Source organism: Centruroides sculpturatus, unplaced genomic scaffold (genome assembly GCF_000671375.1).
Source record: "Centruroides sculpturatus isolate CEXI.00-Female unplaced genomic scaffold, Cexi_2.0 scaffold115, whole genome shotgun sequence".
NCBI lineage: Eukaryota > Metazoa > Arthropoda > Arachnida > Scorpiones > Buthidae > Centruroides > Centruroides sculpturatus.
The window spans coordinates 736,147-755,311 of NW_019384545.1; the positions used below are offsets into that span (position 1 = coordinate 736,147).

At 30.8% G+C, this 19,165-nt stretch overlaps 1 protein-coding gene and 1 pseudogene across 2 annotated transcripts in view; both read left to right on the top strand.

Moving 5' to 3' along the window:
- Positions 1 to 19,165, top strand: part of LOC111623475 (probable ubiquitin carboxyl-terminal hydrolase FAF-X) — a 274,716-nt gene that overhangs the window by 209,785 nt on the left and 45,766 nt on the right. For both annotated transcript variants that reach the window (XM_023366062.1, XM_023366060.1), the window contains 5 exons: positions 4,125 to 4,335; positions 10,282 to 10,403; positions 10,484 to 10,585; positions 13,606 to 13,781; positions 16,682 to 16,855. In XM_023366062.1, coding sequence (XP_023221830.1) covers positions 4,125 to 4,335; positions 10,282 to 10,403; positions 10,484 to 10,585; positions 13,606 to 13,781; positions 16,682 to 16,855 — 785 coding nt within the window. The remainder of the gene's footprint in view (positions 1 to 4,124; positions 4,336 to 10,281; positions 10,404 to 10,483; positions 10,586 to 13,605; positions 13,782 to 16,681; positions 16,856 to 19,165) is intronic.
- LOC111623476 lies at positions 4,809 to 7,996 on the top strand (annotated as a pseudogene).

The window sequence follows — 19,165 nt, forward strand, 5'->3', positions numbered from 1 at the left end:
ACCCTATCCATCCTCCACAGATGCCTTATTTCCTGGGCGAGTTCTGTGTACTTGCTAATTTTTTCAGTGAATGCGTTTTGTACATTCTGAGTGTTTGGAATGACTATGTCTATAATGTATGTGATTTTATTGTGTTTGTCAATGAGTGTGATATCTGGTCTGTTGTGGTAAATTGTTTTATCTGTAATTATGGCTCTGTCGTAGTACAGTTTGTGCATGTTGTTTTCCAATATTGTCTGTGGAATGTATTTGTAGTATGGTTTGTAGATGTCTAATAATTTGTGTTTGTTTGCAAGCTCTTGGTGTATTACATTTGCTACTTGATTATGTCTGTGTAAATAATCCGTCTGTGCCAAGAGCATGCACCCAGATGTAATGTGTTGTATAGTTTCTGGCATGATGTGACATTTTCTGCATGTGTCATTTGTGAGTGTTGTATCTTTGAGTATGTATTCTCTGTAGTTTTTAGTATTTATGGCCTGATCCTGTATGGCAATCATGAATCCTTCCGTCTCCCCAAAGACACATCCCTGATCTAACCAGCTGTTTGACGCAGTTTTGTCAACAAAATCCTGGGCTAGGTCATAAGGATGCCTGCCGTGGAGTGCCTTTCAAGCCCACGATTGCTTAATGGTGTCTATGATGTTTATATGTCATGTCTGTATGATGTGAGTGTAAGTTTAATGGCGTGCTATTCAAGTCTGCTAGAGTTACTGCTTTATGTAATTGTGATGTTTCTTGTTTCCTGTAGAAAAACTCTCGCAGTGAGTGTATTTGTTTGTAGTGAAGGTTAACTATGTCAATCAGGCCACGTCTGCCATCTTTACGTGGAAAGGTTAATCTTTCTGTGGCAGATTTAGGATGATGTTGTTTATGCTTAGTAAGTGTTGTTCTTGTTTTCCTTTGGAGTTGCTCGAGATCTGTGTGAGTCCAATGTATAACTCCAAAAGAGTATGTGAGTACTGGGATGACATGTGTGTTTATTGCTTTAACTGTGTGTTTTGCATTTAGCTGTGTTTTGAGAATGACATTTAACCTTCTTTGGTATTATTTAATTAGTCTTTGCTTTATTTGTGTATATTCTGTTAGTTTGGCCTGTTGGAATCCTAAGTACTTGTAGAACTCGCCCTCTTCCATGGATTCAATAACGTCTCCATTTCCAAGTGCAAAATCTTCTTTCTTCAGGATTCCTTTTTCTATGTGAAGTTTTTTGCATTTGTCTAGGCCAAACTCCATTTGTATGTCCTTAGTGTATGAATGTGTGATTTGTAGGAGTTGATGAAGTTGTTTTTGTGTGGATGCATAAAGTTTTATGTCGTCCATGTACATGAGATGTGAGAGTGTAAACTGTGTTGTTTTTTCGTGTCTGATATTGTAGCCGTATTGCGTGTTGTTTAACATGTTGGATAATGGATTCAGGGCTAGGCAGAACCAGAGAGGACTCAAGGAATCTCCTTGAAAAATTCCTCGCCTAATGAATATTTCGTTTGTTTGTATGGAAGTGTTACTAACCCTGAGATGTAGTGTTGTTCTCCAGTGCTGCATAGTGTTTTCGAAGAATGCAATGAGTGATGGATGTATTTTGTACATGTGTAGAATATGTAGCAGCCAACTGTGTGGAACACTGTCGAATGCTTTTCTGTAGTCTATATATGCCATGTGTATGTTTCTGTGTTGTTTGTGTGCTTGCCGTAGAATGACTGAATCTATGAGTAACTGTTCTTTGCATCCCCTGTGATTTCTACGGCAACCTTTTTGTTGTTCTGTAAGAATGTCGTGTTCTTCAACATGTTTGTATATTTTGTTTGTGATACAGGATGTCAATAATTTGTAGAGTGTTGGAAGACATGTAATTGGTCTGTATTGTGTGGGGTCTGTGGTGTTGTTGTTTTTAGGTTTCATGTAGGTGATGCCCTGAGTAAGAAATTTTGGCATGTCTTGTGGATTGATGATGATGTGTGTTAGATGTTTAGCTAGTTCCTGGTGCAGTGATGTAAACTTTTTGTACCAGAAATTGTGAATGTTGTCTACACCAGGTGTCTTCCAGTTGTGTGTTCTGTTAACAGCGTAGCGAATGTCGTGTACGTTTATTTCAGCACAGGGCATAGTTGGTATGTTGTGCAAGTTTCTGTTCTCCTCCTCGATCCAGCCTGCATCAGCATTGTGTGTAACAGCATTGGACCAAAGAGAAGACCAATAAGTTGTGAGTTCTTCTTCTGTTGGTGTGCCACTGTGCTGTGTATCAGTGTTTGTTTTGGTACTGATTTGTCTGTAGAAAAGTTTTTCATTGTTTGTGAATAATTTATTTTGTTGTTTTCGTAGTGTACATGTTTTGTATCGTTTGAGTCTACGTGCTTTGGCTGAGAGTTTTTGTTTTAGTGTATCGATGTATTCTGGAATGTGTGTGTTGTGATGTTCATGTTTTGTGTGTGTATTGATTTTCTTGAAAATGTTTTTGAGTTGTTTCTTTAATTTGGGTGTTATGTTGTTTTTAGTGTATTGTGTCAGCCTGCCTAATTGCTGTCTAATGTCATTTATTTGTGTTTCTATTCTTCTCTGCCAGGCAGGCTTCTGATAGAATTGTGTTTTGTGTGTGTTTGTTTGCGATTGTATTTTCAGTCCATGGTGTGTCACTACTGTGACTGCTCCAGCATAAACTAATGTATGAATGTCTGAGAGTGTAGAAATTGAATGAATGTAGTTTGGTAGTAAGTGAGTGTTTACAAAATTTAGTGTTTTTCCTACTACCTTTTGATGTGTTGATTTTCGGTATTCGTGGTCTTTGTGTGGGATCTGTGCCTGTACATTTAGTGAGTGTTTCCTGAAATATAAGTGAGAGTGTATTAACTAAATCTATATCTATGTTATCAGTGATGGATGAGAAAGTATCTGTAGTATCATTAATGGTAGTTGTTGTATGTGTACTATTATCAATGCTTATTGCTGGATTATTCTGACAGGTTACGTGATCTTCATTAATGTTAAATGTTTCTGCCTGTTGATGTATTTGATCAGCAACCTGTTGTTTGATAAGTTCAAGTGTTTGTTGTGGGATAAGGTTGTTGTGTATAATTGTTCTTTTTTGATCAACAACCCTTTGTTTGGTGACAGTGAGGTGAGGATATTGTTGTGTGAATCTATGATGTAATTGCTGTCTGTATGCTATCATGTTTGTTTCGAGTTTTGTGATGGTGTAGTAAGTACGGATGATAAACTCGTTCATTTCTGTTGTCCATTTCACCCATTGGCATGGTTTTCCAGCCTTTGTGGTCTATGGATGCATTTCCACAGAAACACCAAGGCTAGGTTGATTCCTCACATCTGTTGAGGGCATTGCAGTAGCCATGCTTGGGCCGATGCTGCTTTCGCCACCGGTAACCAAGAGAGACTGTCGCCTATTTTTCGAACGTGAGCCTCTGCCTAACCCACGAACATGGACCTTATTAACCTGGGCGACATCCAAGCCGGTATCACACTTTGATCTGGTTACTATCATAATAATTATCTCCACAGAATGTGGGTATGGTCACTCTTAGCTTCATTTCTCCCCATAGACCTTACTGACATGGGTGTCTCTACCAGGAGCTTGTGCTCCAGCCTGCATTGCTCTATGGTTCAGTAAAATTACTGGGCTCTCCCACCATGACCAGTGTGGTGACCATGGGAGAGTTATTATTATTATTATATGTTTTATTATTACAAAATGTTATTAACTATATCATAATGTTATCGTATGCATTAATTTACACGACACATTATTCTTAGACACAATACAGTAATGCTTTGTTACAAAATCACAAGAATACAACAGTAATTAACCAAAATATTCACAATAAACAAATAGAAAATAAAACTAATTCAAAATATACTCTTTAAACTATTTAAATATTGTAATTATTGAAATTTTTAAATTAAATTTTAAGATTTAAAGGACTTTAATTATAAAAAAAAATTACCATTTTTAATATTTAATATGGACAGTAACTTATATGAAGTACTTTACATGACAGACAAACAGCTAAGAAAACAAATGATACAATTTACCAAGAGAGTTAAATCTTTTGTAACTTTAAAAATTTAAAAGAACCAATATAATAATNTTAATTAGGAGTTTTATATTATAGGAATTAGTTGAAGATTTTATATTTCCTGCTTCTCGTGTTATTCTTCAAATTAGAAGAAATCCCAAAGAACTTCCATCAGAACAAGCTATACCTGTCTGTCTGTCATCATCATCTATTATTTCTGCTTTTGATCTCTTGGTAGCTCTATGTACAAGATGTGTACCAAATCTTCAGCAACTAGCTGACATGTTAACAGAGATGTTTTATTCTGGTATGAATTTTTAAAAAATTAAAAACTTTTTTTGAACAATTGCTATAATATAACAATAATAAGACTTGCAGAATTAATACAAGTAATATTTAATAATTTTTGAATTACATCCTTAATTTATTTATTTATAATTTAGTAGTATTTACCAGTAGCTAAGTGCATAAAATCACTGAATGCTAGTAGTTTGTTGTGGGTTCATGCCATAATCAACTTTTGGGCTGGCCGTGTAGAGTTTTCTGAGTTTTCTTTATGTTTAATGCCTAAATAGTGGCCAGTTTGCTGTAGAAAGTTTTCCCAAGAGGCAACCCCCTGGCAGATTGCCTATGAGTCACATTGCCATATACAAATAACAACAACAATATAATTTAGTAGTATAATTCAAGTTATCAATTTATAAATTTTGAAAATTTTTCATTTTACTAAAAAAAATTAATGAAAGTTTTAAGTATTGATTAAACATGTGAAATCTTAAATACTTTACATGCTTAATCAGGAATTTAGAAAATTTATAAGTTATGTAATATTCAAATTACATGAATAATAGAAAAGGATTTTTCCAAAATGTGAAACTTGATACAAATTATATTATACTTTATTCATTAATTTTTAATTATAATAGTAAGGCTAGGACTCCACTATCGTAAAAACGGCATAAAAACCCCTCGCCGTAAAAGCTTTTAATCACATGACCTATTTGCGCTTGCGCTTGGATTATGGTGGAGGTCCGGCTAGCGTGAAGTTTTTACGGCGACGGTGCTGCCCCAAGTGTCGAACGTAAATACTTCTTCGCACGTGAATTGGTGAAAACGAGAGCATTGTAGTTTGGTTGTTCACAATTGTCAGTGCATAAAAAATTTAAAATGGATCAGATACAAGCTGATATGATGTTTCAACTTTTTTCTGGACAATTTTTGTTGCTTTCTGCACTCATGAAACGAAAGCAACGCAAGCATCGTTTTTGGGTGAGGCCTTTATTTCAGAATAGAAGTTCCTTAGGCTATCATAATACACTTATGCGTGAACTTCGTTTTCAAGACCAGGAATATTATTATGAGTAAGTAATAAATTAAAATTATAGCAAAATCTTATAAGGCATAAAAGTTTTATTAGTAGTAACGTGAATTTTGTTGACAGTTTTTTAAGAATGACACCTGATCTCTTCGAAGTGTTATTACAACGAGTGGAAAATTCTATAAGCAAACAAAACACATGTTTTAGAGAAGCAATTTCAGCCAGAGAACGCTTAGGAATAACTTTAAGGTACATTTTATATGATTAGAGCTAATGACTGACTAGCTTAATCTGTTTTAATTGGTTTAAAAAGTTCATTTTATCATGTATTTTTTCAGATTTTTAGCATCAGGGGAAACATACAGAAGTTTGTCATTTGCCTTTAGAGTTGGCAGACAAACAATAGCAAAAATTGTTCCTGAAATTTGCCATGCTCTTTGGACTCACTTAAAATCAGACTGCATGCAATTTCCCTCAACACCAAATGAATGGAAAGGTATTGCAGAAAATTTTTTAAAAGCTTGGCAATTGCCACATTGCTGCGGAAGCATTGATGGAAAACATGTGTTGATGGTTTGTCCAAAAAATAGTGGAAGTTTAAACTTTAATTACAAAGGAACATTTAGTAATGTGTTGCTAGCAGTGGCAGATGCCAATTATAAATTTTTGTATATAGACTATGGACACTATGGAAGCGAGAGTGATGGAGGAATATTTAGAAAAGTTCAGTTTGGCCAAATGATGGAAACCTGCAGATTAAACTTGCCTAATGATATTACTTGCCAAATTCTGAAATTATGTTTCCTTTTTATTTCATTGGTGATGAAGCTTTCCCACTAAAAAGAAATTTGATGCGACCATATCCCAGACGCTCAGCTATTAGCCGATCACAATGAGTCTATAACTATAGACTGTGTTGTGCTCGTCGAGTAGTGGAAAATGCTTTTGGCATTTTAAGTTCTCGTTTTCGAATCTTCAAACGACCATTAAACTACAGTGAAGATAACACGACAAAGATGGTATTGGCAGCTTGCATATTACACAATTTTCTTATAAGAGAGTCAGCTTGTTACATTAATGCTGGAGATTGTGATTCAGAAGATGAACATGGCAACCTTATCCCAGGGAGGTGGAGAGCAACAGATGATCAAATGAGAAGTTGCTCACAGGTAGCAAGCAACATGTACTCTACTGAAGCAAGAGAATTGAGGAATAAATTAGCAGACTATCTATGTACCACTGGGTCTTGCCATAGACAATAGACTATCATATTTTTATTACTAAGGTTCAATAAAGAATTATTTTTATTACTCTTGTGTTTTAAAGACATTGTAACAAATATAGGTTTTCAAAAAAAATTTATTAATATAGCAAAATTAATTAAATAAATTACATTGATCTATTGAATTCATTATGTAATTTACTGATTCTCTTCATCATTCACAGCATCAATCTCAAAAAGAATGTCCTGAATTCTTTTCATTGCTGTTCTTTGATTTTTGCTGCTCATTTTGGCCAGCATGCTTTCAACAAACTCGCAGAACGGTTTTATATGCGATTTGTTTTTTTGTATTGTAGCATTTGCTTGCTGCATGGCTTCAGCAGACATTCTAAATACTGCCAATAATTCTTCCATTTGTGAATCACATTTTCTGCCATGTTTTAAATGTGAAGTGCTGGGTAAAGTACAAAGTATATATCACAAATAATATACAAACAAAAAGCTTTAGAATAGTACAGACTGAATGTATGTACAGTACCTGCTCTCTGAAGTTTCCACTGGTAATTGTGATGATGCTGATGCTGATGCAGGCCTATAACAGGTAAAAAGCAAGAGTAGGTAAAAAGGCAAAAGGCAATCAGTGAATAACTATTGGAGTGCTTACCCAGGAAGAAATACTTCACTGTCACTGGGACAGAAAAACTCTACTGCCTCAGCATAGAGAGGCTGAACATCTTCTGGTCGGTCTTCTGCTGGTAAAGTCGGTGATATGTTGTTGATGGTTCTGTATTTATACAAAATTGAATATAAAAATTCTTCCTTCACCCATAAAATGTATTCTTTCTTAACCTAAAATACTTACTCTTCATTTGTTTGAGGACAGTGCCTCATAAACCCATCGATGACTTTATATAAGTACCAATGTGATACATATATGTCATCCCTACCACTTCCACTTCTTTTGCTGTCTTCCACTTTTTCATTCTCCCTTGTGTACCGATCGCGCTGCATTTTCCAGCGGCTTTCAGCACTGGAAGCATCTGTAACATAAAAAGTTTATAGAAGTGAAGCTTTTGTACAACTTTTTCAATATTCATTCAATCACATGCATTTTAAGCACTAAAATACAATACAAAAATAATCCATATCATACTCAACTAATTTATTGCTTGATACATTTCTGACAACACACTCAAATATAATAAAATTTAATTTTAGAACAGAATAATTTAGTATATAAATTTAACTGTAATTGTATAATTCCAGTGACATACTTGTATATAGGTAAACAAACAGAAAATTAAAAACTTGTAAATGAACACATGGGATATAACCATAATTAAATACAATCATCATAATTCAGCAGTTGTAAAACACTAAAACTTAAATGATTGTGAAATAATAAAAGGAATTCATATAGAAAAATAATTAAAAGGGAAAAAAACAATAAAAAGGAAATATGAATATTTGGAACTAATTAAATTAAAGAAAAAGAATAAATGACTGTTCAGGCACAGTATTGCAAAAAACATTTGTAAATATTTGAATCATATTAGTTGTCCAGATTATGATAGTTAAGAAGAGAAAGTATTAATGGATTTCTAATGAATTAAAATTAGGATTGTATGTTCTCATGAAAAAAATGTTAATTGTTAAAATGAATGAGAGTTTGTTTTGAATAATGAGTTATTATATTAAAATAAAATCAATTAAAAACTTTTTGGAAACAGAATGAATAAAAAAAAGAAAGAATTGTCACAAGAAAGAAAATGTAATAAAGTAGAAAAAAATATTTCAATATTTTATAATTAATTTTTTAAGAACTGTATATTTTATATTATTATTTAAGTAGATAATATAGAAATATTGTTAATAATAATAATTCACATCTGAAGAGGGACTGATAATCAAATAGAGCAGTCTAAAATGCANTAGATGACCGGCACGACGCCATTGCTAACGGAAAAGTATGATGTACAGCAGTGGTCCCCAACCCCCGGGCCGCGGACCGGTACCGGTCCGTGGATCAAATGGTACCGGGCCGCCCAAGGAACATTAAATTATTTCCATTTTATTTACTATGGTATTTCCTCGGATTTGTGCGACTTTTAATGGAGACAGAACAACGGAATAAACTGGACATAAGAAACACACTTCGGGTATCATTGTCTCCTATTACCCCCAGATTAACCTATTAACCGTCTCGTTGCAAAGAAACAAACTCAGGATTCTCATTGATTTAGCGTACTAGTGAGTTAAAATTTTAAATCACATTATATTCATTTTTTGGTGTAACTGTATATTACTTTAAAGGCATTTTTAAATACAATTAAATTAAAATTATTAAATTAAATTAATCTAAAATATAAACAATCAACGTCCCCCTTCAGTGGGCCGTGGTAAAATTATCAAACATTGGCCGGTCCGCGGCGATCGAAAGGTTGGGGACCGCTGCTTTAGGCAAGCATTCTTGTAATCTGGATGCCTCTTATCATACAAACATGGATATTTGCGAATATTTTCTATAAATTTCTCCAAATCAATTCTTGGTCGTTTCGAAGTAGCCATGATAAAACGTAAACAAAAGATCGATTTTCGCACGATGTCACGATGACGTAGATCCACTGACTTCTGATTGGTTGAAGGTACCGTTTTACAGTCGTAACCCTGTCAAAAGTTGAACATAGCTCAACTCGCTTTTACGCTGGTTTTACAGCCTGCTCAAGCGTAAGATATTAGGGTCATGTGATTAAAAGCTTTTACGGCGAGGGGTTTTTACGCCGTTTTTACGGTAGTGGAGTCCTAGCCTAACTTTTAAGTTAAGCTGTACATAACATGATATTTGTAATATGTGGTGATTTAAATTAAAATTCTACTATATACTTTGTTTACTGCAAGAAATTGAATAAGATATTGTTAGTAAGGTAGAGATTTGATGATCAAAAGGTAATTTTGATCACATTTTTGATGATACTATTAGTATGTCAAACAGCATTTTCAAATTTTTAGTACTGCATTTCTGATCATTCAAACCACTTTTGAAGCTTTTCAAATTAGTGTATTCCTTAAACAAAGACTCTTTCTGAGCAGTTAAACTATCCCTATAAAGATTAGTTTTTAGAAAGGTTCATGATTTTTTTTCATTTCAAAACTTAGCAAGGATCACTTTGACAAATTCCAAATTCAGCTTTCAGAGTATAGCATTTTGATTGATAATTTTGAATCCAATCACCATATTGGCATTGTTAATTTAAATAGACTCTTTTGTGAAAATAAATCGAAATTACTCCCCATTTCCTGGTACATCAAAAGAATAAGAACAATTCCTATTAATTTACAATAGTAGTATTTTTAAAGTGTGTTCTTTGCAACCCTAGGGTCCTGCAAATGTATTTATAAGAAATTTTTATTGTATTGTAAATTAATGTAATACTGTAAAACTGTCACTCAAAATCCTTGTGTAATGGATAAATACTAAAAACTTATTTGAATTTGATATAAAAAATGTCATTTGCCCATTTTGGCTTTTGTGACAAAAAGCAAATAAAATATGTACCGGTTATTTTCTGCAATTCTTGTATTTTTACAACATTGTGTGATTTAAGAGTTAATTTCAATAGAAGGGCTTGGAAATATTCTAAGTAATGGTTCAAAATTAATTAAAAATTATTTTATTTTGAATCAAATAGCTTGTATTTAATTATAATTTACAGAAAATGATCATCCTCTGACAGAATGGGAATATTTACCACCAGTTGGTCCACGTCCTTTGCGTGGATTTGTTGGTTTAAAAAATGCAGGTGCAACCTGTTACATGAATTCAGTTCTTCAACAGGTAAACTATAAAAATTTTTATTCAAAAATAATAATATTTAGTAATTTTAAATTTATATAAATTCTTACTACTTTTATTAGTTATATATGATAGAAGATATCCGTAATGGTATTCTTAGCGTAGAAGGTGCAGCTACTGATTTAAATGAAGATTTTTCAGGTGAAGAAAGAATGGAGAATGAAGTAATTAAATACTTTTATCTTCTCTATATAATTGATTTGTTCATTTTTATATTTGTTTAAGTAAAATTTACAAGTTTTAATAATTTTAACTTTTTTTAATCTACTTTTCAAAAGCCATTATAAAAACTTTAGAAAAAATTTAAGAATTTCTTGGAAAGAATGAAATAATATGAAAAGAAATACTTTTAATAGGCAAAATTTTAACTTTTAGCCAAAGATAATCCCAACAAGATTAAATTTTTGTAAGATAAGATAAGATAAATTTTTGTAAGAAAAGTGGCTTAATAGATTTGTGTCAAAGAAGATGAGTATTGATAATTAAAATTTATGGAAAGTAGAATTAAAAGAGAATTAATAAAAATATAAGACATTCTTTAGAGATATTAGTAAAAAAGTTTTATGAAAAGACTAATTTATAAGAAATTTTATAATTTGTTAAGTCTTATTTCTTAGTCTATATCAGTATATAATTAATATAATTCTAGTTAGTGGTTGTCTAGCAAGAGAAACTCAAATTTTTTTTTTTTTTTAATTTGAATACAATGATTGATGAATCTTAAGGGGTGGAATCTAATTTATATTAAATAAGCTTAACATTAAATAATTTTAATCAAGAAAGGTCGATTATTCTCATTGACAAGCTATTTAAAATAATTGAAACTATTTCAATTTTCTTTTTTATTAAACAGTTTTAAAAAAAATGAAATATGAAATAAACAGCAAGTTTAATTCTTATATTATATTAAACATGCATTTAAAAAGCTTTAAGTAAAATCATATTTTAATTGGATATTCAATATTACTTGATACTAAACTGGTTTTCACTTGAGCAGTATGGAGGAGCTAATGACTGATGATATGCATAACATTTATTTGCACAATAAAAATTTTAGTGCAATGGAGGAACTATAATGGCACAGTGGTTTGCTGAAATGGCTCAGAGCCAAAAGGAGTCCAAAAATGTCAAGAGCTATCATATGTGATTGTTTCTTACAGTTAAAGTTGTTGTTGTTGTATTTTTTTTTTAGTGGTGGAGGTTTTATTCTTTGTAGTGAGAGGTGAATATGAATTTTATTTTATTGTTATTGGAGAACCTATAAAAACTTTAAAGAAAAATAAGTCAATTTTTAGGAATCTAAAATTTTTTAATTTAAAAATTTCTTTGAAATTGCAATTATAATGCATTTTTCCCTCTAATTCCATTATCTAAATATATAAAATTACTTGTTCTGACTGATTGATTCATCATTGCCCAGAGCAAACTGCTGAACCTAGAGGTGAAATTTGGTACACAGTTAGGGTATGTCATGAAAATGAACACTAAGAAGGGATTTTTTGGAAATTCCTCCGTGGTTAAGGCTTAACCAACTTAGATGTATTAAATTGATAACATTTCAGACATTAGACATAAAAAACTGGCACCCAAACTGGAATTATATACTAAAACAAACTAATTCACACCTAAATGTGGTCTCATATTCTAGCCTCTAGTGATCTGTACATGGACCCGATGTATGTTATACGCCAGATCACTACATCACTAGATACAGATCACTAGTATGTTATACGCCAGATCACTACAGTTTGTTGTACAAACTGTACAACAAGTATGTACAGTTTGTACATACTTGTGGTCTCGTATTCTAGCCAGAGGCTACTGGCTAGAATACGAGACCACAAGTATGATGTGTCCAAGGGGAAGTATAATACTGCACTAGTCCAGTATTATACTTCCCCTTCATAGTTATGCTACCGAACCCGAAGTTTTTCCTTGTTGGGATGAAGCTATGCTTTTACACAGGGCTTTTGAACGACATGACTTACATTTGTTGGAGGCTATTTAAATTTATATAGCAGGTATGAAGAGAGGTTGCATTAACTTCGACTATATTCTAGTTCCACAATCGTGAAAGTATTATTTACAATGCCAAAAAGCATAACTATGATTTTTTATTATGAAGTTAGCTTTAGGCGATGTAAAGGAAACAATTTTTCTATATCGCACATTGTTTATATGTTAAATTATCAGACTAACTTTTACCATATATTATATTATTACCAACATATATATTATTTTATATATTAACACCATATAGTATATTATTATTGTATTTATTTATAACTTTATTTATAAAATAATTTATTTATACATTGTAATACATAACGATCTTTGTATTCAACATTGTTTAAATGTTAAAAATTAAAACACAGCTATGTTCGAAAACTGTTCAAAAGATAGAACTGTTTTTTCTATTTTCTGTGTTTTTCTTGATGAGGGCCTCTGAAAGACGGCTGAAAACGTTTGAACATTAAAATTTTTTTGTTGTTCATTTGCTGGAATTAGCATTTAGGTGTGAATTAGTTTGTTTTATTTCAGACATTTTTATAAATATTTTTATATATTTCGATTTTTTAACCAAATGTTTGAAACATTTTAAATTTGAATTTGTTATTGCATATTGGTTTAATTATAGAACGATTGTAAATGTTCCAGAAAATTGATCAAATTGAAAACAGTTCATTTGGTTCTCATCATTCTCAGTGGTAGGTGTTATATAACAATTACTATGAAGGTTGAAATAATGAATATAAATGGTGTTTGCTTGCAAAATCCGCATGGGCAAAGTTGCAGGTAACAGCTAGTATACGAATAATTTTCTTTAAGCCCTTACCAATTATTCTACAATGATGAGAAACTGAGATATAACTGATTTTTGTCTTCTGATGTGTCAAATGATTTTAAATCATGAAGTTGAGTAGCTTAAGTCATGACTGCTTTTATTATTTTTCAAATTTAAAGACAAGGATCTTAGTAAGAAATTTATTTATCATCATCAGTTTGTACGCTAATATTTAGTTTTAAACTGTTCAAATTTGAAACTGTTTAGGAAATATGGTTATAATGTGATTAAACAATTTATAGTTTTTCTTAATACTTGAATTGAGAAACTGTTTAAAAAGTCATTTTTTAAAAATATCAGAAGTAAATTTTAATTCACTTTTTTTTTTCTTAAATAAAGGCAGCATTTCTGTTTAGTCATCAGCAAAGTTCTGAAAATGAAGAGAAAGAAAATAAAGATGAATCTAGAAAAGATTATAATTTGGGTGTTCTTAAACAAGTTCAGGCCATTTTTGGTCATTTAGCTTGCAGTAAATTACAATATTATGTTCCACGAGGATTTTGGAAGCATTTTAAGTAAGTGAAAAAATACATATAGAATTTTTACTTTTGAACTGTGTTTTATACTTTTATTATNCAGGCTTATGTAAGCCTGGCGTTGCTTGGGCAAAAAATAACAACAGCAAAGATTAAGATTATTAGATTATTTCATATTTCTAATCCTTCTATTATATTATCTTATATTGTAGTATTTGATTTATATTTACAAAGGTTATATTACATAAGCTTTTATTACACCAAGTGCTCAATCTAATACATTATAAAAATTCCTTAAATTGTGTACAGTAGAGGAATAAAGAATTTTTAAAATGTGTTATATTAGTCATTCGGTGTGATAAACTCTTATGTAAGATAATCTTATAGTATTTAATTTATATAACTACAAATATAACAAACATTAAAACAAAAACCATATAAAGAGATTAATTATTTCAGCCTACCAATGTCATGTTTATCATGATACTTGAATGGTAAGAAATGGCACAATTTCATTGGTCAAGTAGATAGGCATTGAAAATATATCTTAAATTTTTCAAACATCATAATATTTTCTAATGTTAACTCTTAACAAACTGTACCATTCACAGCCGAATATCAAATGATAATCTGCCAACCTATCAAATTTCCTAAAAAAAAAACAGTTCAAAGATTTAAACTCGGCATCCTCAAAAACTGTGCTTGCTGGTAACCTTGCAAGCACGGTTTTTGACAGTTAACGGTTAAAACATACTTTGTGCTTGCTGGTAACCTTGTATTATGTAATTTTCCCATTCAAAAGCCACCATAACATTGGTTCAATAGAAAGAAGGAAACTGTTGTGGAAGAGGGTTGAAATAAATTTGACCAAAAATAGTAGTTGACCTCCTCCTGGAAGAGAAGATAATGAATGCTACTAATTAATACTGGTCTACAATTAATATTTGAAAAGTGATCAGTGTTGGATAGGTTGTGATGGCCCTGCATGTGATCAAAGTTGCTAACCTTAACTTCTAAAAGACTTCATGTAAACTTGTTTAATTAAATAAAAAAAATCTTGTAAAAATGCTAGAATAGTTCTTTTTATGTGATAATAGTGTTTAAATTTTGGCAACAGATTGTATAAACTACATGGGAAGCATGTTCTCGTAAATATTGCATCTACAGAAAAATCATTGGACTGCAATTTGAAAAAATTGTACACCTATAAATTCACTGCTGTCTGTCTGCTGTGTATCCCTAATCTAAAGAACAGAGTTAGATAGATGAATGCCAAGACCAGATATGGAACACTTAGGGGCAGGTGGCCCTAATTAACCACTCAGCAGTGACCAACAGTGATTGTGTGGCAGTGGTGAAGGACAGATATATCCACAAAATTATTTTGCAGATATCGCCAAAAACTACCACGAAAAAAAATTCACATAAAAAAGGAATTATGTAACAATAAAAAAAAGACTTTTTTTACTAGACATAACTGTTTACAAAATATTTTTCCGAAACGATAATGAGAAAAAACGTATGGAAAAAATAGTTTAAAAAATTTCCCACATTTATTCTCCACTACATAGGGATAGCACCATACCTGACTAACCCACTACTGAAAGGTTATATATATAAGAACTTCTGCTGGAAACCAAAAGTCACGTTATTTCAATTAAAAAGTTTTTCCCTGAATGGAGTTAGATACATAACTGCAGGACTCTCTTGCTAACAAGAAAAGTATGATGTACAGGGACAAAACACTACTAACTCCACATGCTAATTGTCTCAGTAATGGCACATCTATTTCACACTTTATCATTGTCACAGTAATTCAGTGAATATAATTTATATTTTTTTGTAAGAATTATATTTAGTTAATTGTTAAATTTTTTCCAATAGATGGTGCTACATTTAAAGCCAGCAATCAAATGTAGAGAGAAATTAATTGATATATAGAAATCCAATCAATAATTTGGGGTGGGATGTATGACATGATCTAAGTTAGAAGTATTTGAATGTAACTACCGANCATTAATTCAATGAACATAATATATATTTTTAAAAATTATATCCTTTTTTTGTAAGAATTATATTTAGTTAATTATTTTGTTAAATTTTTTCCAATAGATGGTGCTACATTTAAAGCCAGCAATCAAATGTAGAGAGAAATTAATTGATATATAGAAATCCAATCAATAATTTGGGGTGGGATGTATGACATGATCTAAGTTAGAAGTATTTGAATGTAACTACCAAGTTTTGTAGCAATTGGTCAAACAACCTAGGCATGTATAGCGAACAAACAAACATCCTCATGCATATATATATATATAGATTATTATATTATTGTCACTTGTTAAGTCAAATAGGTTTTTCCACCTCTAATATAAGTTTCTAAGTGGCTTTTTAATTTTGCATTGCATCTTTACAGTATGATTTTGAACACACACATTAGAGGTTGAGATTTTATTTGTTTCTTGCTTAATAACAATCAGGTATAAGCTATAAGCATTCTTTCATAAACTCTGAGAATTTATGTAGTTAGGGAAACTTCATTATTAATAGTAAAGTTGTGACTGTGATATATATTTATAACTATAGAGCTAAATATTATTAAGCAACAAACACAACTGTAAATTTTTTAGGATATTACATTAGTTTCCCATTATCAAATCTTGATTGTACAGATATTTTTGAAAGTTGAATGCTAATAATTGACAGATAATTTAACATCTCACTGATACATTAGAATATAGACATTTTAAGTTTATTGTTTTTTTTTTTTTTTTTAGGATTTTCAAAGCATTGATTATGAATAAGATTATATTTTAAATAAAGTTTATCACAAAAATATTTAAATATTTTGATTAGTGATGATTAGTAGCATATATGTAAACTTTTAAAAGTTTTTAATAAATAAAATTATTGAGTATTTTAATTTAAAACTTTTTCAGATTATGGGGAGAACCTGTTAATTTAAGAGAACAACATGATGCTCTAGAATTTTTTAATAGTCTTGTAGATAGTTTAGATGATGCACTGAAGACTTTAGGTCAACCATGTCTTTTAACACAGATTTTAGGTGGAACATTTGCTGATCAAAAGATATGTCAAGACTGCCCTCATAGGTAATTTTATTTTATGAACAATAAAAATATGATTAAAACAAAAATAACTAACATAAGATTTTAAAAATTTTATTGAGTATATTGACTTAATAATGAAGATAAATAAATGTTTAGTTATAATTGTTAAATATTGATTAATGCATAAACTTATTTGAAAGAATAATAATCATAATCAGGATCATTTTTCATCTTAATTCTATAATAAAACATTTTTGAAGTTGTTGGCTTATATTTAATTATAATTTTGATTTTTAACTAAAATTACCATATCTGAAAGCAACAAAGTATTATAATAAAAGTAAAGTGGAAACAATATAAAATCAATGTATAATCCATTCAAAATATACAATTAATTAGACATGTAACTCAGAGAAACTGTAGTTGTTAATTCTGATATTTTATAGCATTTTTACAAGGTAGTATTTACAAGCTAGTATTTGTGTAGTATTTGCATACACAAAGTTAATGATTTATCTGAACTCTTATATATGATCAATATATTTTTTATCATAAATTTTAGGCTAGTTTTTTAAACAAAGGAATTTCAATTGATTCTCTTCCATCAGCTGTAATCATAGTGAGAATTATTGAAATACACTTATTTATAAATAAATATGAATAAATTTTTAAATACCAAAAGTTTTTTAATACTTTTGCTTTAAGTATTATAAAATTTTATATGTTAATATTAATTATAACTGTTATAAATGATCCTGTAAATCTGGCCTAATTATTTAATTATGATGAAATTTTGTGCATGAGGTTTCTCAAGGATGGAGCACATGAAATTATAATAATGTTTTGAAATAAGCCAACTAGACATACTTAAAGAGATGTACTGAAACAGTTAACATTGGTAAGAATTAACCCAGTGTGAGTGAGGTCGGGTATGTCATACCCAAGGAGATTTTAAACACAGATTATTTAATGTTATTGTTGCCATGCAAATCCCATTGTCACAATAGCTGGAGGTAAGGGAATGGGGGCGAGGCGCAGTGTTGAGTTTAGTGTTCTGCCGATGTCAGCGGGAGATACACATGAGCAAAGGTGGCTGGGGTACGTCACACCCAACCTCATAGTTGGTGTTACATTTTTGAGTTGACAGTAAGTTTATGAGTTATAGTTATTTACAGTATTTTTAGATTTATTTCTAGATTTCTCAAATGATAGTCTTCGCATTAGACAAAAAACCACATTTTTCAAGGGAAACGCAAAAAGTGATTACTGATAAACTGGGAGAACCTTCATTACCTGTTTCCAAAAAAATGGCTAATAAATATGTCAGTTGTGGTGAGTATACTAAAAAACAGATAGGAAAACAAAACATTGCTGTTCGAAGTGTGAGAAGCCAAAATGTATGAACATGCGATTTTTATGTGTGGAGATTGTCCTGATTTGTAGGTGAAATGTTGGTGCTGTGCAAATTGATCTCATAAGATATTTTAGTTTTTTTTTCTATTTTTATAATTGAAAGATACTATAGTTATGTTGATTAACCAAAGAAGTTATAATTTTGTTAGAATTTTATACGAAAAAATGTTAAACTACCAAAACTTGTACTTTTTCAAAGAAAATATAGACACTTTGTTATTTCAATTAAAAAAATGCTTTTCAATCTTAAACATAATATTTTATTTACTCATCTTATTGAATAGATACTATTCTTATTATCCCAAGTGAAAAGATACTTTATACACAATTATAGTAAAAAATTTGCATAAAAGTTTTGGGTATCTCCTACCTACCTCATAGAGCTGGTGTAACAATTTCTCACCTCATTCACGCCGGGTTAAGGGAGAGAATAGATTTGTATTTGTTCTCTTATTATTCATTTCTCCTTTCATTGTATAGTTTATTGCAAGAGTCAGCAACCTGTGGTCTGCAGGACAATTTTCAGTGGTGCACTGATTGAATAGAAGTGTAGTAAAATTTAAAAACTATATTTTAATTATTAATTACACATTTAAATGGAAACCATAGTTCAGTGTAGGCTGTGATACATTAAAAATGAATCTCTTGCTTGTATATTTATATTACAGCACATGCGTTTGCATGTGTTGTAATATAAATATATGCTTCACATTTAAGAACATAATTCAATTAATGACTTAACTTCAAAATTATATATTATTGAAGTTTATTATAACTGGACCAAGTTTGATAATATATATAACAAAATTGGTAGAATCATGTCAACACCCAGAATAACACTATAACCTAGGTTCAGTATAAAACCACTAAAAGGTTGCCATCCCCTCGTTTAGTGTTTACACTAAACTATAAAATGAGAGGAGAAATAATAATAATAAT